Consider the following 21,764-nt stretch of genomic DNA (forward strand, 5'->3'; position numbering starts at 1 on the left):
TAGCCGCAAAAGAGGATTTTTAAGAAAATTAAAACCAACAGAAAATGTATCTTCTGAATAATATACAAAACTATCCACGTTCTTCACAAAACTGTTCACTACATGTATATATACCTGTGATAAAATCTGATATTTCATCAAATTCAATACATGATCTGAAGTTCCCAACGGTTTTAAGATTGGATTCTTTTCTTTTGTGAATATTTGTTTAAAATGTAATATGATTCTGTTCCTATTGCACTGGTGAACTGTTATGTGTTGGATGGGGAGTAAGAAAGACAAAGATGGAGAGAAACACTGATTCACTGTATATGACTTGATATACCTTTCTAAATACAAATCAAATTTGTAGGTTCATCACTTCTCTTGGTTGGAAGCAATATGCTAAAAATGAAACCAGACACACAAGTGAGACAGAAGGGAGTTTCTCAGATCAAGCAAGATTGGCAGAGAAGATTTGCTTTAGGAACTCTCAGAATCTGGACAAAAGCAACAGCAAAATCATCACAGCTTCCCCCGAAACTTAATAAGCTTCCTTTACTCTCCAGAGAACATAAAACATCCTATTCTACTTGTTATTTCTATCTGTAAATGAAAAACTATTTTTGTATTTTGATCTCACTCATGGAAATGTGGCAACATTGCTCCTGAATCTCTGCTGATATTTCCAACCAATTTATTTAGAATCAGATTGAATTTGTAAAGGAAGAAGTATTTTAAGGCACTTAACTTCTATGCAAATCAAACACATTTTTTTCTGTAGAGGCTGTCACTACTATAATGAGTACCTAAAGCAAAAACAAAGAAAAACCAGAAAGCACAGGATAAAAACACGTAGAATGACAAAAAAGAGTCCACAACTAGTAGAACACCCATGCCGCAAACTCAATTCCCACCCCACTGTTAAGGTCTTATGTAAATTAGTTGCTTTGTTTTTTTCTTTCCCATCCTCTCAATTATTTGTTAATATTATTTTTGGATTTAAGGCAACCCAGTAGAAACTCTCACATGGTGAAATACTCAGGCACTCAGTGAGACGTTCATTTTAACTACATACTGTTCACAATGGGTTCAAAATCAAAGCACAATTTCACCAGTACACCATTTGGAATTTTAAATTCTATACATTGTTTTAGGTGTAACTCAGGTATTTTATAAACAGAATGACTGTCTCAATCAAGTCAGCACTAGCTACAGAGATTTAATCCTGCAGTTTCTCCCAGGGGTAAGTGATTAGGTCTGTAGCTAATCTGATGTTGATTAGCTAATCTGAAATTGAAAAATTTGAGAATCAAGAGTTGGAAAATGAATCTCTTCATTTCATCTCCTTCATCCTCTAGCTTTGCTTCAATCTTTTGCATGTTCTCTCTATATGCGCTTCCTCAAATATTGATTTTATATATATTATATATGTGTGTGTATGTGTGTGTATATACATATATACACAAATATATAACACCATATATTTTAACACCAGTCAGCTTCCTACAGAGAAATTTAATTGCCAGCAAACTGCTCAACTGCCTTCTTCTAATAATCACCCAGTTCCTCTGATGATATGTACACCCAAGTTTGTTGAGCCCAAACAGTCCTACTGGCAGAAACTCAATGCAATAATAAAATGAAATTAAAGCAAGTTTTAGAATAGTATTATATTGTGAGAAACTCTCAGAACTCAAAATTTTTGTTTGCTAAGGAATTGCTGGTGATGGGCAATTCAAAACTAAATAGCAAGAGAGACTTGATGTCAGCAACTCCAGAAATTCCAGCCTATCTTCACTGCTGTTACCACCATACAACTGTTACAATGTCTAGGTAATTAAGGAGTCTAGGTGATTAGACACTGTCACAACGTCCAGGTGAATAAGCAGGACAGCTGCTTCTCTATACTTACACATCAAGTATCAGTTCACCCTAAGTAATATGAGCAGCATTTATCCTAATCAATATATGGTGATGATAAATATATATGGACAGAATAATGTAAACAGTAACTACAAACTGTCAAAAGCAATCTTCCTAAATATTCTTCAACTGAGGGGCTGAGTGCTAACATCCCCTTCTCTGCAAAACACTTCAGGTACTGGTTATCCACAGAGTGTAGTGAGTACAGTGCATCTGAAATTACAAAACTGTCTCTAAAAAGATATTTATTCATTCACATTTATGAAACATTTACATATCGTCTACTATGTGCCAAGCACTATATACTATGTGCTAGGTACTCAGGATACAAGAAAAGCAAGATTACCAAGAAACTGGGGATGATGGCCTGTTTCCCCTAATTTTTTAAATTTCCAGTTCCCTATACATTACTGGATCATAAGCAGCAAAATAAAATGTTAAAAAATGATCTGGTTTTGGAGACAGGGAATGGAGCCTCCTACATAAATAAAAAAGATGAAAACTGGACAGGTGTAACATCTCTCGGATTATAATTTATATTTATACCCCACCTTTACCATTAAGATTTAAAGCATCTTAGAACATATATAAAATGTTAACAAGATCACATAAATTAAAAGAGAAACAAAAAAGGAAATATGAGTGCAGCAATGACTGAGAGAGAACGGGAAGCAGACTCTCCGCCGAGCAGACAGCCCAACGCGGGGCTCGATCCCAGGACCCCGAGACGGCGACCTGAGCCAAAGGCAGAGGGCTAACCCACTGAGCCACCCAGGTGCCCCAAATTTATTTTTAATACATAGACAAATAGGTACTTGAAGCCTATAAGTTCCACTCTATATAGCATAGTTTCAAAATTTTTATCCTACAAAACTTTTAGGGTATGCATACCTAGGCACACTCTAGGTCCAAGAATTCAACAAACTGAAAAAGAACATAATCTATGGAAACTTATGTATCTGCAGGAGCTATACAAGATAGTAAACTTTAATGAACTGCATTACTATGATCAAAGAATAAGACTTAGTACATTACCACCAACAGTCATGGATCTGGTCAAAGAAGGCTGTAATAAAGTTTCTTCATCATGAAACTGTTTCTTAAGTTCTTCTACAGATTCCAGATGGAGTTGAAGAAATTCTGCTGTTGCTGCTGATGCTTCTTCTTTAACAGGATCTATCATTCTCTTCAGAAGTACCAGGTCATCCTTTCGGACTTTCAAACAAAGTTTCTCCATTTCTCGGATATTGGAACGGAGTTGCTTATAAAAGAAAATAAAAAATCATTAAAGCTACCATCTGTTAATCTAAAATACCTTCATTTGCAGAGGTAACCTATGATAATGGTCATGAATGGAAATGAATTCAAGTATTCTCAACAACAGAAGGTATACTTAACATTGTTCTATTTTTCATGTCCCTCGCCAAACAGAGCTTAAGAACTCATATCCTCATGCTTTGAATTTATTTAGCATTTTTTTCCTTCATTATATGTGATTATTACAAAGGTAACGGATACTCTTCATAATAAATCAGACGCTGTAGACATTTGAAGGAAAAATGATTTCCCCCTTCCCCAATACAACTTCCTCTCTTAATCCAGTCCCTTCCACACATTTCCCACTGCTCATGAAAACATTAACATATATAGACTTTCCTTCTTTTTTACAAAAAAATGGACATTGTAATAATCTATAATTTGTTATTCCTCACTCCAATAATATAACAGTATCATCATGGATATCCTTCTTGATTAAAGAATGTACCATATTCCATGGTACAGATGTAAAATGATTTATTCAATGACCCCTGCAAATGATCAACAGTCATTCATGTTGTTTCCAAAACAGAAATCCTTGAATATATCTTGATACACCATAGTTGTATATATATATTAATATTATAGTATATGCTATTACACTACATTTTATAGAAATGATTCCCAAAAGTGAGAGTACTCAAAGGATCATGTGCATTTTTTAAAAAGATTTTATTTATTTATTTGACAGAGAGAAATCTCAAGTAGGCAGAGAGGCAGACAGAGAGAGGAGGAAGCAGGCTCCCTGCCAAGCAGAGAGTCCAATGCGGAACTCGACCTCAGGACCCTGAGATCATGACCTGAGCTGAAGGCAGAGGCTTAACCCACTGAGCCACCCAGGCGCCCAGATCATGTGCATTCTTACTTCAATAGTTATTGTCAGTTTTTTCTAAGTAACAATTCATGCTACCACTGAAGTATGAGTGCCCATTTCCCCACATACTGCCAGTACTACATGTTATCTCACTGTTGCTTCAATTTGCATTTCAGAGCATAGCTGTCAGATTTATATCAAGTGATTTCTCCCTCCTTTTAGAATCATCTGCTGACATAATCATCAATTTTCCTCTAATATGCTGATGAGTTATGGGTAGGTTTCATAAAATATGCCATCTTTACATTCCTGAGATAAACTCTTCCTGATAAAACATATAATTTTTTGGATTCAATCAGTTAATAATTTATTTGGACTTTCAACACACGTCCGTCTGTATGTGTGTGTGCTTGTGTGTGCATACATGAATGGTGTGTGTCTATATTATCTTTACCAGATTTAAACTCACTTTAACAAGTTCAAGGTTGTGCTAGCTTCGCAGAATGAACGGGGGAGGCTTCCATGTTTTCCAATGGACTATACTTTGAAAAACATAAAAACCAACTATTCTTTGACAATAAAATAGAACTTGCAAGAATGATCTGAGTATGATGCTTCTGAAAAATGATGATCTCTATAATATTTATCATAAAATTTAGAATATATTCTAGGGTGCCTGGGTAGCTCAGTTGGTTGAGTGTCTGCCTTTGGCTCAGGTCACAATCCCAGGGTCCTGGGATCAAGTCCCGCATTGGGCTCCTCCTCAGCAAGGAGCCCGCTTCTCCTTCTCCCTCTGCCCCTCCCCCAGCTTGTACTCTTGCTCGCTCACTCTCTCAAATAAGTAAAATCTTAAAAAAAGGAATATATTTTAATATTTCTCACGTAATATTTTAATTCTTCTCCCCTATCTCACTTTCACAGGTACTAATTCGAATTCTGTATAACAGGACAGAATGTATTAATTTCTTTTATTTCTCAAGTACCTATTCTGGGTGAGGTGTTAACATCCTGTATTATTACATTCCACATTATTACATGATAGAAAAATCAGAACAAAGAAAACTTGTTAAGGATTTACTTAATTTTGCCTAGCGGCAAAGCTCAATTAAAACCTGAGTATTTTATTAAGTTTTCATTTTAATTCAGCATAGTCAACATACAGTATTTTATTAGTTTCAGGTGTACAATACAGGGATTCAACAATTCCATACAACACTCAGTGCTCATCACAAGTGCCCTCCTTAATCCCCATCACCAATTTTACCCATTCTCCTACCTTCCTCCTCTCTGGTAAGTATCAGTTTGTTCTCTAGAGTTAACAGTCTGTTTCTTGGTTTCTCATTTTTCCTTTGCTCATTTGTTTTGTTTCTTAAATTCCACATATCAGTGAGATTGTATAATATTTGTCTTCCTCTGACTGATTTCACTTAGCATTATACTCTCTGGCCTCCATCCCTGGTGTTGCACATGGCAAGATTTCATTTTTTTTAATGGCTGAATAATATTCCGGGATGTGTGTGTGACATCTTCTTTATCCATTCATCTATCCATAGGAACTTGGCCCGCTTCCATAATTTGGCTATTGTAAATAATACCATCATAAACATAGGGGTGCATGTATCTCTTTAAATTGGAGCTTTTTTATTTTGGGGGTAAATAACCAGTAATACAATTACTAGACTGTAGGGTAGTTCTATTTTTAACTTTCTGAGGAACCTCCTTACTGTTTTCCATAGTGGCTGCATCAATTTGCATTCCTACCAACAGTACATAGAGGATTCCTTTTTCTCCATAAACTCACCAACACTTTATTTCTTGTGTTTTGATTTTAGCCATTCTGACAAGTGTGAGATGATATCTCATTGTAGTTTTGATTTGCATTTCCCTGATGATGAGTGACGTTGAGTATCTTTTCATGTGTCTATTGGCCATCTGAATGTCTTCTTTGAAGAAATGTCTGTTCATGTCTTCTGCCCATTTTTAATTGGATTATCTGTTTTGGGGGTGTTGAGTTTGTATTAGTTCTTTATATTTTGGATACTAATCCTTTATTGGATATGTCATTTGCAAATATCTTCTTGCATTCAGTAGGTTGCCTTTTAGTTTTGATGACTTTCCTTTACTGTGCAGCAGGTTTTTATTTTGATATAGTCCCAACAGTTTATTTCCCTTCCCTCAGGAGATCTATATAGAAGAATGTTGCTATGATCAATGTCAGAAAAATTACTGCCTGTGCTGCTCTCTTCTAGGATTTTTATGAAAACCCAGGTATTCTCAAAAGTCCAGCTATCTTCCCATTAAACTATAACCATAATTCATATATACATGTGTTCATATATATGTTCAATAATATATATGTTCATATACATTCATTCATATATTCATATGTTTTTATATATATATATATATATTTCCTTGATATAATCAAAGGACCCATTTTATTCTAGTAAAATTAAAAACAATTCTGGAAAGAAGAGTTTAGCTACAACCTAGTGCATTTTGTAAGATATTCTGGGTGAATAAAAAAGTGCTTCTATCCTGCCATGACTCTATACTTCCTTTAATCATCTGTCACTCTTATGTGAACTAAAAAACCTAAGGATAACTGTAAACTAAAAATATGTGATATGCAAGCACTAATATGGAAAAATCATAGAACATATAGGCCTATGTTATCATCCAGTCCAACCTTATGATTTTACAAGAGGGAAAATGGACTCCAGATGAACACAGTGGTAGAATTAAGTCTAGTGTCCAGTTTTCAAGTGCTGGAACAGTATTATTTCTAACACACCACCAACTCTTGGCTGTACAATTCCTTTCTGAACTATAGTTGTAAAACTTGGTTCAATAGCTGTCACACAGTACATAGAAATATTTTAGGCAGTATTATCTTGGAGAAGCATTTAAGTTTCTGCAACTAATGAACATTTGCCTATGATATATTCTTCCTATTTTATACAATTTGCACATACATTTATGTCCCCCGTCAAACCATGGTGTCCAGAATTCTATTACTAAGGGTGGAGAGGAAAATACTAAGAGAAAGAAAGAAAACACCCACTGAACTATAAAATCTGATACTATAGTATCAAAAACACAAATAATGGCTATATTTTTATTAAAACTATAAGTTGTCCATTGTACTATGTATTTACCTTTTCTGTCTTGTTTTACCTTAACTTTATTTTATCCTCATTTTACAGAAGAGAAAATTAAAGCAAGACTTTTTTTAAAAAAAGCCTAGGATTATACTTCTAGCAAAAAAGTACAGCCAGAAGTTAAATCCAGGCTACAGAGTGTATGTTCTCAACAATTTTTCTATATAGCTATACTACCCAACAGAAATATAATGCAAACAGAAATATAATGCAAACCCCAACAGAAATATAATGCAATATAATGCAAATCACAAATGCAAGGCATATGCATAGTTTCAGATTTTCTAATAGTCACATTAAAACGTAAAAAGGTGAAGCTAATTTTAATGTTTTATTTAACCCAATACATCCAAAATATCATTTAAACATGTAATTAATATAAAAATTATTAAATATTGTACATTCACAGCACATTTCAATTCAAACTAGTCACATTTTTTAATGTGGGGCTTGAACTCATGACTCTGAAATCAAGACCTGAACTGAGATCAAGAGTCAGACATTTAACAGACTAAGCCACTCAGGTGCCCCAAACTAGCCACATTTTAAGTGTTCAACAATTACATGTGGCTAAGAGGTACCATACTGGACAGCACAGCTATGGAATCTCTCCAAAATCAAATAAAAGAAACATATGTGAAAAACATAAAGTAGGTGTTTCTGCCTCAGGGTACAGCAAGGTAGATAATTCAAACTAACCCTCCCACCAATGAATAATTAAAAAGCTGACAATAAGAAAAATTATAAAGAGACAAAATTCAAAGGCATCAAAAAGCAAACAAGATAGTAAGAAATTTGTAGGCCAAGAATTAGACAAAGGTGAAAATCCAGAGATGAGTCCTAAACTCAAGTCCACATTTGCTGAAGTATTTGCTTACCAGAGTGCCTAAAAGCCTCATAAATTTCTGGGTAAAATACTCAATGCTGGGGCCTGCTAAATATAACCACTATGGTGCTTTTAGCTGGATCTGAAAGAGCTGTACCCCAAGAGCCCAAGTAATCCTGAAATAAATCAGCCTTCACATGAACTACAGTTTGGCTTCCAGTCTTTTGGGTAATGCATAAAAACTTTAATCCCCGAAACTGTATAAAGATAACTGTGGAAAATTAGTACCCCAGGAGCTTAGAGGGAGTAAATGAAATCCTCTCTAGAGGAAAATAAAATTATCCCTATCCTCAAAAAATCTCTCTAAGTAAGTTTTCAAATATAATGCCTGCCAAAGATAATCAAGCACAGGAGAGCATATACAAGATGAAGAATAGCAGAAAAAACAGACAACAGAAACATCCAAAGGGATATTTGATATGCATAATAGCAAATGTAGCCTAAAAAACTATGGTTATTTTATCAAAAGATATAAAAATTGGGCTTGGAAATTCAGCAAACACTGGAAACTATAAAAAGTAAAGTACAGATTTTTAAAAAGAATGAATATTCTATCATCTAAATATAGAGATGGGATTGGGAAGGAGACAATAAGAGACTCGTAATCTCACAAACAAATTGAGGGTCTCTGGTAGGTGGGGGGCTAGGAAGAGGGTCATTGGGTTATGGACATTGGGGAGGGTATGTGTTATAATGAGTGCTGTGAAATGTGTAAGCCTGATGATTCACAGACCTGTACCACTGCGGAAAATAATACATGTTAATAAAAATAATTTTTTAAAAAATAGAGTATACAGGGGCACCTGGATGGCTCAGTCAGTTAAGCATCTGATCTTAGTTTAGGCTCAGGTCATGATCTCATGGGTTGATTGAGCCCTGCATTAGGCTCCACGCTCAGTGGGGAGCCTGCTGGAAGATTCTCTCCCTCTGTCCCTCCCCACACTCTTAGTCTTTCTCTCTCCAAATAAATAAATCTTTTAAAAAAGAATAAAAATAAGTACACAAAAGAAAAAATTTAATTAGAGTTTAGCTACAGGGTACCCGTGTGGCTCAATCAATTAAGCATCTGCCTTTAGCTCAGGCGACCATCCCGGGCCCTTGGATCAACCCCATTTCAGGTTCTCCGCTCAGTGGGAAGCCTGCTTTTCCCTCTTCCTGTCATTCTCCTCCCCGTGCTGTGCACACACATGTTCTCTATGTCAAATAAATATTTAGCTGCATATTAGACCAACTCAAGACTTAGTAAACTGAAAATTAGATATGAAGAAACTATGTAAAAAAGAAACAAAGTTAAAAGATATAGAAGAGAGATAAAAGACATAGGATATAATTAAAAAAGAATATAATATACATATATTTAGTACCCTAGAAGAAAAGGATATAAAATAAATTTGAATAGATAATGACTAAGAAAAGACATCAATCCACAGATTCAAGAAGGCTGGCAAATCCCGAGAAGAATAAATAAAAACATACAGCAAATAAAAACATACAGCCAAAAAGGGAAAAAAGAAAGGAGAGAGGGAAAGATCTCTCACAAGGAGCTCATAAAGGAACTAGAGGCAATACAATCTCTTGCAAAAAAGGCCTACCCATCTCAGGGGCACCCCTGCCAATGTTGTATATGCTACAGTTACCCTTCAAACTAGATGTGTTTATTCTATGTTACCTAACTTCTGGTTTCTTCATCCAACATGCCTACCCTAACTTTTTCTCTCTAATCACTCACATTCTGTGATCCAATATATAAATCCAACATTACATGTATGATTATAACTGTTATAAGGGATCTTATTTTGTGTACTATATGTTAAGAACAGCATACATTGCCATATAATGTAAAAAGAAAAATCCATATATAAGCAGTGTAACCAACTACCCAAAGGTCATACCAACAAAACCACCAATAAACCTTGAACAATGACAAAAAAAGCAGGGCCACACCCATTAGACCATAATAAAGACCAGAAAAAGAACAGTAGAACTATGACTTCTCCAAGCAACAATAAAGGTCAGAAGAGAACAGAATGATACAAAGTAGGGAGAAAAAATTATTGTCACCCTAAATTTTAATACCCAGCAAAATATCTTTTGGTCGGTAAAATGAAGATAAACAAAACCTTAGGGAATTTGTCTCCAGCAAATACATAGTAAATATAAAGGTGTCCTTCAGAAAGAATAATAATTAATCCCAGATATAAAGTGGAGATGCATAAAGAAATGAATAACATTAAAAAAAGGTAAAAAAAAAAGTATGGATAAATCTATCTGACCAGTAACTATACTAAAACAATAATAGTAATATATTTTAAATATATGTGTATGATTAAAATACATAAAAATAGCATTAAAATTAACATTTACTTTAGGGGACACATATACAACTAAAATATTCCAAGGTACCTGTATAATCTGTCTTGTTTATGGATGGATGTATGTTGTAATTTCTAAGAGTATGTAATTCCAAAACTAACTGAGAACAGTTGGATCAACTTAAAAAAAAAATACAAGAAAGTGAAAATGGATATGAAAAAGAATAAAGAATATGTGGAAGAAGTAGAAAGCAGGTAAAAGAGTATAATATCTAAACGTAAATACATTGATAATCATATTAAACATAAATGGGATAAATATTCCAGTTAAAGATAAAAATTTTTAGACTGGAAAAAATATAAAACTCAAGAAATACATCTAAAACATAAATATATGGGTGCCTGGGTGACTCAGTCATTAAGCATCTGCCTTAGGCTTAGGTCATGATCCCAGGGTCCTAGGACTGAGCCCCACATTGGGCTCCCTGCTTGGCGGGAAGCCTGCTTCTCCCTCTCCCTCTGCTGCTCCCCCTGCTTGTGTTCCCTCTCTCACTGTGTCTCTGTCAAATAAATAAATAAAATCTTTAAAAATAAATAAATAAAACATAAAGATAGTTAGAAGTAAAAGGATAAAATGATAAACCATGTACAGCTGACCCATGAACAACATGAGTTTGAATATATAGATTCAATAAATTAGAATAAATTTGAAAAAGGTTCTTTGTTTTGGTGGAACTTAGCAAGCTGATTCCAAAATGTATTTGGAACTGCACATATAGGGCTGATACTAGCTTTGAAGAAGATTAATAAAAACTTCCTCTATTAGATATTGACTGATTATAAAGCCACAGTAATTAAGATAGTGTGGTATTAGTGCAAGAATAGACAAATACACCAATGAGACAGATAGCTGAGAAAAAACCCAGGCATATATGCACTGAATTTACAACAAAGGTGGCTCTTCAGGGAACCATGATCTTTCCACAAAAGAGTGCGCGGTCATTTGGGTATTCACATGTGAAAAAAAATTAAACTGGACACACCACTTCACACCATACACAATAATTAACCAGACGGATTATAGACCTAAATGTGAAAGGCAAAACAACAGAATATATTTATGATGTAAGGGTAGGAAATACCTCTTAAATGTGGCACAAAAAGCACCAAGAAAAAACTGATAATCTTGACTATACTAAATTAAATGAACTTCTAGGGCACCTGGGTGGTTCAGTCGTTAAGCGCCTGCCTTGGGCTGAGGTCCTGATCCCACCGTCCTGGGATCGAGCCCTGCATCGGGCTCCCTGCTCAGTGGGAAGCTTGCTTTTCCCTCTCCGACTCCCCCTGCTTGTGTTCCCTCTCTTGCTGTCTCTGTCAAATAAATAAATAAAATCTTTTTAAAAAATTAAATGAACTTCTTATCATCAAGGGATACAACAAAGAGAATGAAAAGGTTAATCACTGAGTGAAAGAAGATAACTGCAACACATACACTGACAAAGGGGTCACAGACAGAATAAAGAACTCTTATAGATAAGAAAAAGTCAAAACCTGTAGAAATGTGGGCGAGAAGGTTCCCATTCAGCAGGGAGTCTGCTTCTCTCTCTCTCTCTCCCCACCCCTTCCTCTCTGCCCCTCCTCCTGCTCATGCATGCTCTCTCTCAAATAAGTAAATCTATATTAAAACAAAAACAAAAACAAAAACAAAGGTTACTCAATCTCACTAACAGTCTGGTAAATGTAAATTAAACCAGAATCAGTTACCCACCAGAACATCTAAAATTGAAGTTTGACTTTACTAAAATTGGTGTGGAAATGGAGACCACAGAAACTCACATTCATCCCTGGAAGGATTGTAAAATTAGTACAACTATTTTGGGAAATAGTTTGTCATTATACTATAGTTGAAAATAAGGATGCCTAATGAGCCAGCGATTCCTCTCCTAGGAATACATTTAACAGAAAGGTATGTATATGTACACCAATGAATGCACATGAATACCAATAAAAGCATACAAGAATGTTGGTATCACCTGTAATAGAAACTGAAAACAAAATTTAAAAAAGCTAAAAATAACTCAAATGACCATCAATATATCATAGTAAATGTTTACCATATGCTATGGTAAACTCATACAATGGACCATATACTGGACCGTACAGTACTGTTTTATGTCTCAACCCAGACATAAAAGACATATTATTTATTTCAATTTGCATAATGTTCAAAACCAGACTAAATTAATCTATAGCTTAATGACACATTTAGTAGTAAAACTACACTAAGAAAATAAACTATACTCAGAAATACTAAGAAGCAATTACCATATAAATCAAGACAGTGATTATTTTGGGGGAGAGAAAGGTGGCTCTTATAGGAAAGAGGCGATAGGGTTTACAGGATCGGGGCAATTTTCTATTTCTTGATCTGAGTAGTAGTTACATAATAATTTGTTTAGGTGTGTATTTATGCTATATGCATTTATAGCACATATGTTATATTTCACTATAAAAAGTGTTAATAACATTTTTAGAAAAGAATATTATATTAACCTGTATGTTCAATTAAGCTAAGATAGAAACAAATGAGAAAGCATTTGGGTAGGGGTAAAAATGAGTATCAATCTCATTGCGGAAGTATATTACCTACTACCTTGTTGGATAAAAGATATTAATTCATTCATTTGACTAAATTGTGAGGTTGTAGGGACAAGAGACTTGTGCCTAATTTCTTTACCATTATATGTCCTCAAGGCTGTATTTGATCCCTGATACATGGTTTGATTCAATAAACATGGTTAACGAATGAATGCTTTCTTAATTATTTTCCATTTAAAGTGGCAAAGCAGTAGTCCAACAACAGAGATCGCCAACTCTCAAGAATGCAACTGCGGGGAGGGGGGGAAGAATGCAACTAGATTTGTTCCCTAGGAATGCGTAATGTACGTCACTAGGCATATGAAACATTTCATCTTTCATTAGCTGAAAGAAATAATGAAAGGAACCATGTTTTTGGAATTAATTCTGACTTACAAGCATAAAATAGTGAAGTAGAAATGAAACCCATGGAAAAAAGCAACCATGCCATCTTGGAGTTCTTAATAGTTAAAAAGGGGATAATAAAAACACTAATATTTTAGGGAAGTGAATCATATTTTTCTGGAGAAAACAGCTGTGTGATGCCATAGAAATTTTATTGTGATAGGAAGATCTTCTTTTGGAAGAGAAAGATAGTTTCTAAAAGGTGAAATTCTGAAACTATAAACAAAAAAATTAATCTGATAAGAAAAGAAAGGGCATCTGAAGAATCCAATGTGGTTGTGTATGGTATGCAAAGTTTAGAATTTAAAGAGATTTGTTTAAACAAAAAAAAAAAAAAAAAAAGGAAGGCATGTGAACAAGGATGAATACAAAAAGTGGTGTGAAACAAGGAGATTCATGTAAGTAAAGTAAAAGCCCAGAATGAGCGGAGGCTGAAGAAAAATGTTAAGAACAATAAAAAGAATTGAAAAAATACATGTAGAGCAAGAACAAGAAAGGAGGAATAGGTCTACTGCTTGGGGCAGATGGTATAATGTTAACAGATGATGCAGAGTAAGAACTACTGAACTCCTATACTGCTTTTCATTCTCTATTAAAGAGAAATATTCAAAACTCAAAGGGGCATAAGAAACATGCTCAAAGGAAACTTGAAATATCTTACTTTCATAATCTAGACAGGCTTCATAAAGAATATTAGGAAAACAGAAGATGTTAAAAAGGCCAAGTTCGGTAAAGACAGAGGTAGAGTACAAGGGTAGAAGTTTTTTAAATACTGTATTTTTATCAATTTTAGGACACAGTATCTTTCCTACATTCTAACATCTTTTGGATGTTAGAATTGGAATTGCATCTTAAAATAGATGTTAAAAAAAAAACAAACAAAACAATGGGCCATTCTTAACTGGAAGCACTTTTCTTTCTTAGAGGTACACAAAACAAGGGTGTGTCCTACAACATATTTAATTTTAATTTCCTTCCTGAGGTTCTATAGTACCATGCCAATCAGAGTAGGGGGTCAAAACCCCTAAATCCTGATTAATCAGCTCATAAATATTTCAAGGCAAACTTAAAATTTAAATTCAACTGAAGCTCAGGAAAATAATCTAAAATAACTTAACTTCTAATAGCATTCATTTTTGGAATCTATTCTATCTTCTCTTCCATTCCTTACCTGGCCCTCTTTCTAATCTCTTCTTCTGTTCTTTAATTTCTGTTTACGATCCTCACATTTCCCTTCTCCCTCTTCATCCCCTCTCTTTTCTACTGTTTCTCCCTTTTAAATTCTCCTAAAAAATTTAAAAAATTAAAAATACATAGCTCTTTCCTACATTTCTTGTGGTAAAATTATGAAAGTCATGTTTTATTCCTATAAATTCCAAGGCTGATCTTCTTTTCTTATTTTCATTGCCTATAGAACTGGGAAAGACTCTGTGTAGACCAGCATCTTTCCTTTTTTTTTTTTCTTTTAAGATTTTATTTATTTGAGAGACAATGTGTATGCACAAGTGCAGGGAGGGGCAGAGGAAGAGGGAAGAAATTTCAAGCAGACTGCACTGAGCACTGAGCGCAGAGCCCAATCCAAGCTGGATCTCATGACCCCAAGTTCATGACCTGAGCCAAAATAAAAAATCCAGATGGTTAACTGGCTGAGCCACCCAGGTACTCCAGGAGCAGTATCTTTCTAAATGTGGTCTGAAATCGACTAACTCAGAATTTCTAAGACGGGTCCCAGAAATCTGCGTTCTCAACAAGTTCTGTATCACCACTGCTACAGAGACTAGGCTGATCAAGTTTCTTCTATAACTGGGTAAATATTCTTTAGTAAATTATTATAGTAGTAACATTATAGTAGTAACAGGTTCCAATTTTTCCACTTACTTTCTTTCAAAATTTGATCTTCAAATCTATTTGAATGCTAATGTTTTCATATCCCAAAGAAGAAAAGTGTTAAACTTATTCCACTTGCAGTTTCAAAACAAAATAATAGAAGACCTCTGTTTCTGCAGAGTCTGCAGAACAGAGTACTAAAGTACTGGAGAGGAGAGAGCTGCACAGAATGAGAATCCTCCAGATATGCAGAGGGATAACCTTCAAGTATTTAGCAGAGAACTGACTAGAACATGCATGTGAGAAAACTACCTGAGGCTGGAAGAAAAAAAAAAATCATCCCAAAAGGTTAGAAGGAACAATGCTTAGTACTCACTCAAATCTTTAAACAGTGTCTGTTCCCACCAGCAGATAACTTTAAGTTCCCAGGGCACTGGGTAGAGCACTCAGAAAGGTTTTATTGCAATACTGGGGACTGTTTCAATCAAGGCTAATAAATCATAAAATTAAGACCCGAAAAACTCAAGTATCTTAACTGTATTCCAGAACGAAGCTCAAGATTTATAGGAACATGAAAATACCTAGCACTCAAAAAACAAAAACAAAAACAAAAAACAAACTAGCAAAGCCTTTCCAAAAATTACTATACATACAAAGAAATAGGAAAATATGAACCATAATAAGGAGAATAATCACTTGTCTGAAACTGGCCCAGAACTGACATAGATATGTTTCAAAAGTTAAGTAGAGACATGGAAGTTATAAAAAGACCCAAATCAGGGCACCTGGGTGACTCAGGTGGTAAAATTTGACTCTTGATATCAGGGTCCTCAGTTCAAGCCCCATGTTGAATGTAGAGTCTCCTTAATGAAAAGAGAGAGAGGTGCCCAAATCAAATTCTAGAATTGAAAACTACAATACGTGTGACGAAAAATGCCTTGAGTATATTAACAGCAGATTGGATGCTGCTGCTGCTAAGACTAGTAAACATGAAGACTTAGAAATAAAACTACCCAAAATTAACCACAAAGAGAAGGAAGAATCCAAAAAATTTAAAAGTGCATCAGTGAGTTGTAAGATAACTTTAAGCAGTCTAACACACATGTAATTGGGAATCTCTGAAGGAGAGGAGAGATGGGAAGGGACAGAAAAATATTCAAAGAAATAATGCCCCCAATTTTCAAATTTGATGCAAACTATAAATCTGGAGATCCGAGATGTTCTACAAATTGAAAGCACAAGAAATGTGAAGAAAATGCCACCAAGGTTCATCATAATCAAAGTACTCGAAGGCCAGCACAAAAGGGAAAATTGTAAAAGCGGCCAGAAAATAAAGACATATTACACACTGAGAATAAAGATAAGAATGAAACAGATTTCTCACTGGAAAAAACCCAAGTGGAAAAGTTGAAAACACATTTAAAGTACTGGAAGAAAAAAAAAGTCAATGCAGAATTCTATAAACAGCAAAATTCCTTTTAAAAACAAAGGCCAAATAAAGGCTTTGCAGATATACAAAAGATCAAGGAATTCATCACTGGTATAACTGTGCTCCAAAAAATGTTAAAAGATATCTTTCAGGCAAAAAAGATATCTTTCCATACCAGATGGAAATATGGGTTTACACAAAGGCATTAAGCACACCAGAAATGCAAATAACACAATATGTAAGGTTTTCCCCCCTTAATATCCATATCACTTGAAATAGATAATTGAGAGTTTAAACATTATGAAGTACGTAACATATGTATAAGTAAAAATACAACAACAATAGCACAAAGACTGAGGGGAGAAAGAGAAGTATATTTTAAGTTTCTTAAACGTATGTGGAATAGTGTAAGACTTAAAAGATAAACTGTAATAAAATGTGTATTATAAACCTTACAGTGACCATTAAAACAACACGAAAAGTTACAGCTTACAAGGCAAGGAGATACATAAAATAAAAAATACTCAATTCAAAATAAAACAGAAACGTCATTAATCAAAAATTAAAATCACAATAAGATACCACTACAGGCCTAGAGAATGGATAAAATTAGTAAGGCTAACCATACTGGGGCACCAGGGTGGCTCAGTTGGTTAAGCATCTCCCTTTGGCTCAGGTTATGATCTCAGGGTCTTGGCGTTGAGCCGCAAGTTGGGCTACCCACTCAGCGGGGAGTCTGCTTCTCCCTCTACCTCTCCCTCTGTCCCTCTGTTTGTGCTTTCTTGCTCACCTTCTCTCTCAAATAAACAAAATCTTAAAAAAAAAAAAGACTAAACGTATCAAATGTTGACAAGAATATGAAGAACTGGTAGGAATGTAAAATGGTACGATCATTTCATAAAACAGTTTGGCAGTTTCTTACATAATTAAGGAATAACAACAACATGATCCTGCCATTCCATTCACAAGTATTTATCCAAGAGAAATGAATCCTGTGTCCATACAAAGTCCTTTACTCAAATGTTCATAGAAGCTTTATTTTTATTGTTTTTTAAAGATTTTTTTTATTTATTTGACAGAGGGAGATCACAAGTAGGCAGAGAGGCAGGCAGAGAGAGGGGGGGAAGCAGGCTTCCTGCTGAGCAAAGAGCCCAATGCGGGGCTCGATCCCAGCACCCTGAGATCATGACCTGAGCTGAAAGCCGAGACTTAACCCACTGAACCACCCAGGCGCCCCACACAGCAGCTTTATTTTTAATAACCCCAAATGAAAACAACCCAAATGACCATCACAGAGAAACAGATGAACAAGCCGTGGTATATTTATACAATAGAATACCTACCCAACAATGAAAAGGAATGAATACTGATACTCACTATAACACGAATGAACCCCAAAATATGCATGCAGAGTGAAAGAAGCCAGACCAAAGAAGTGCTTATTTCATGATTCTATTTATATAAAATTCTAGGAAATCCAAACTACTGTACAGTGGTTGCTTAGGTGTGTGTGTGCACATGTACACAGAGAGTAGAGAATGGGAACTGGTGCACAGGGATGTGGGTGGGAGAAGCCAGAAGACAGTACAATAAGGTATGAAGGAACTTTTCGGGGCAGTGGATATATTAATTATCTTGACTGTAGTGATGGTCTCATGGTATACACATGTCAAAAATTATCAAATTGTGTACTTTATGTCAATTACACCTTAAGAAAGTTGTTTAGAAAAAAAAAGCAGACAAAAATGCAAAACGATATCATTTATTATTTGTAAATAGTTAAATGCACAGAAATGATAAATACTTGGTGCCTGGCTGGCTCAGTCAGTAGAGTATACAGCTCTTGATCCCAGGTTTGTGAGTTTGGACCCCACATTGGGAACAGAGCTTACTTAAAATAATAATAATAATAATAATAATTTTTTTAAAAGAAATGATAAATATTTAATCAGCAGAAAAGATTTTTTTCAGATGAAGGTAGGAACAAGGTAAATAGAATCAAGAAAAGGGGGCGCCTGGGTGGCTCAGTGGGTTAAGCCGCTGTCTTCGGCTCAGGTCATGATCTCAGGGTCCTGGGATTGAGTCCCGCATTGGGCTCTCTGCTCAGCAGGGAGCCTGCTTCCTCCTCTCTCTCTCTCTGCCTGTCTCTCTGCTACTTGTGATCTCTCTCTGTCAAATAAATAAATAAAATATCTTAAAAAAAAAAAAATCAAGAAAAGGTACACAAGGGATTTCAATGGTATTTGTAAAGTTCTCTTATGGAAAAAAAAAAAAGGGGGCGTTAGGAATGCCTAGGTGGCTCATCAGTTAAGCATCAGACTCTTGGTTTCTGCTCAGGTGGTGATCCCAGGGCTGTGTGATAAAACTCCACATTAAGCTACCTGCTGAGCAGAGTCTGCTTAAGACTCTCTTGCTCCCTCTCCCTCTACCCCTCCCTCCTCTAAAAAATAATATTTGTAACTAAATTTTTTAAAAAGGAAGAAATTGTGACAAAATGTCAATATTTAACAAAGTTGGGTGATGAGAACATAACTGTTACATTATTTTTACTATTTGCCATATTTTGTATGTTTGAAGTGTGTATATGCAAAATTTGTCAAAAAGTTACTTCATCAGTTAGGTTGATGTCAGGGTAGTTCTTTATTCCTCTGCCAAGTGTGTAAGTTCAGAATTATTTAACAGGGCTACAAAGAAAGTAGATAAAAATCTAATATATTACAACCCTGACATTCTACACAAAACTGTCTATACATATGTGTATCTGCATTTTTCTAAAAGGTAAACCCAGGTGCACCTGGGTAACCCAGTTGGTTAAGCAGCCAACTCTTGATTTCAGCTCAGGTTATGATCACAGGGCCCCACTGGGGGTTCCATCTCAGTGCACAGTCTGCTTGTCCCTCTCCCTGCCCCGCCCCCCCCCCCCCCCCCCCCCCCCCCCCCCCCCCCCGCTTAAGTGTGCTCTCTCTAAAATAAAAAAAGATCTTTAAAAAGTAAACCCACAATATCCTGATTATTACATTAGCTACCTAAATGGTATTCTTATTTCCATCCTTACTTCCTTAGAATTTATCCTCTTCATAATAGTCAAGGTGGTCTTTTAAAGTCATATCAGTTCATCATCCACTCAGGTCCTTCCAAAGACTCTCTACCCAACTTCAAATTACCACATCCTGCCAGGTCGTCCATCATCAGATCCAGGTGATTGCCCTTACTTCTTCTCCTATATCCTCCTTGCTCACACCAGCCACACTAACCTCCTTATTGCCCCTTGAATATGCCACTGCATCCTCTCCCCTCAGTCTTCCCACTTGATTCCTTAGGTTTATGCCTTAACTTCCTTCAAGTCTCTGCTTAAATGTCATCAGAAACCTTTCACAACCACTGTGTATATAAGAACATTCATCACCTTCTGTGATTTTTTTTGTTCCCTTTAACCGGCTTTACTTTTACTTCATGGCACTTATAACCATCTAAATATTATATGTCTAAAAGGTTTTATTTATTTGACAGAGAGAGAGAGACAGTATAAGCAGGGGAGTGGCAGAGAGAGAGGGAGGAGCAGACCCCCTGCTGAGTAGGGAGCCTGACATGGGGCTTGGTCCCAGGACTCTAAGATCATGACCTTAGCCAAAGGCAGACGCTGAACCAACTGAGCCATCCACATGTCCTATTATATATTTATTTATTAAAAAATTATCTGTCTCTGCTTTTTCCACTCGCCATCCCCAGAATATAAGTTCAATGACAACAAGAATTTTGTTTTGCTCATGACTATATCCCCCAGGGTCTAGAATAGTATCTAGAACATAGAAAAAGTTAAAATGTCTCTGCTCTTTTAATAATCAGGTCAGAAAGGCTGACATGCAAAGTTTTGAAAATTTACAATATCTGCAAGTTATTATATCTGCAAGTTAGATAAATGGGTCTACAGTCAATGAAGTAAGTTCAGAAACAAGAAACTACACTAACTCAGTAATTAACAAGCTTATAGGATACAAGCAGTAAACTGCGAACTATGGCCAAACTTTTTATAATCAAGGTTACATATCTCTCTCTTTAGTTCTATAACTAAATTTAATAGCTAGTTTTGGCTTTTCCCCCTTCTTCCAAAAATACCCTGAAGTTTCTGTCTAAAGATTAAAAAATATGTTTAAACATATACTTATCTTTACTGATAATTGTAGAAAGTAATTATTCTGAGTTAATTAAAATTCTGAAAAAATGGTTAATTATGTATTTAATGATTAAAAGAGTGGCTATGCATATATTTGCTTGTGTTAAATATTGAATTAAGGATTCCTAATGTGTTTTTACAACATGTAATTTTGTGAGCAAATTGTGTACAGCCAAAAACATTTGGTATCATAATAACCTGACTTCCTTACAAACAGAGCACAAGTCCACTAGTAAACATTTAAACAACTTAGAGTAAACACATTCTAGACATATCATTTATTATTAAAGGCTCCAGAGTCATAACTGCTTAATTACAATAAATCTGGACTGTTCCTGTATTACCTAACTACACTAAGGTATTGATAGTAGTATAACAACTTTACACTTATTTCAACACCAAAAGGCACCAAAAAGAAAAAATATATATTATATATAGCTTAAAAATACTAACTGAAGTACCAAAAGCAGTAAAACTCAAAGGAGAAAAAAATCTCCATTTATTTACTCAACATGTATCTAACGAGGACTAATATATAGGTATTAAGTGCAGTACTCCCTAAGTTAATATTAATTCCAGATTAGATTCCTGCACTAAAACTTACTAAGCCCTTGTGCAGTTAATACACTATGTTTCTCTGTTATTCAGCCTTCTTTTATCTAAAAAATGAGGATAGCACTTCCCTTATCCAGCATCTAGCCAGCTGAAACTTTATCACTTACTAGTCTCTATAATATATTTGAAAATTATATGTTGACTTCTTTTATTACTAAAGCCTTAAACTATTATTTAAATATTTTATTTAACTTTTTATGAATTCACATTTAGGTAAGTTTCTTCAAAGCTAATATTGTGATATATTTTACAGAATCCTATATTATCAGCTACTATTGTTAT

General features: G+C 35.1%; 1 protein-coding gene across 5 annotated transcripts in view; it reads right to left on the minus strand.

The window, feature by feature from the left end:
• Window positions 1-21,764, minus strand: part of STX17 (syntaxin 17) — a 53,825-nt gene that overhangs the window by 14,072 nt on the left and 17,989 nt on the right. For 4 of the 5 annotated variants that reach the window (XM_032307968.1, XM_032307964.1, XM_032307967.1 and 1 more), the window contains one exon: window positions 2,941-3,166. In XM_032307968.1, coding sequence (XP_032163859.1) covers window positions 2,941-3,166 — 226 coding nt within the window. Of the gene's footprint in view, window positions 1-2,940; window positions 3,167-11,946; window positions 12,041-21,764 lie in introns of those variants that run through there. The other variant, XM_032307969.1, reaches the window with a different exon arrangement.

The sequence above is a fragment of the Mustela erminea genome, chromosome 12 (assembly GCF_009829155.1).
Source record: "Mustela erminea isolate mMusErm1 chromosome 12, mMusErm1.Pri, whole genome shotgun sequence".
NCBI classification, from domain to species: domain Eukaryota; kingdom Metazoa; phylum Chordata; class Mammalia; order Carnivora; family Mustelidae; genus Mustela; species Mustela erminea.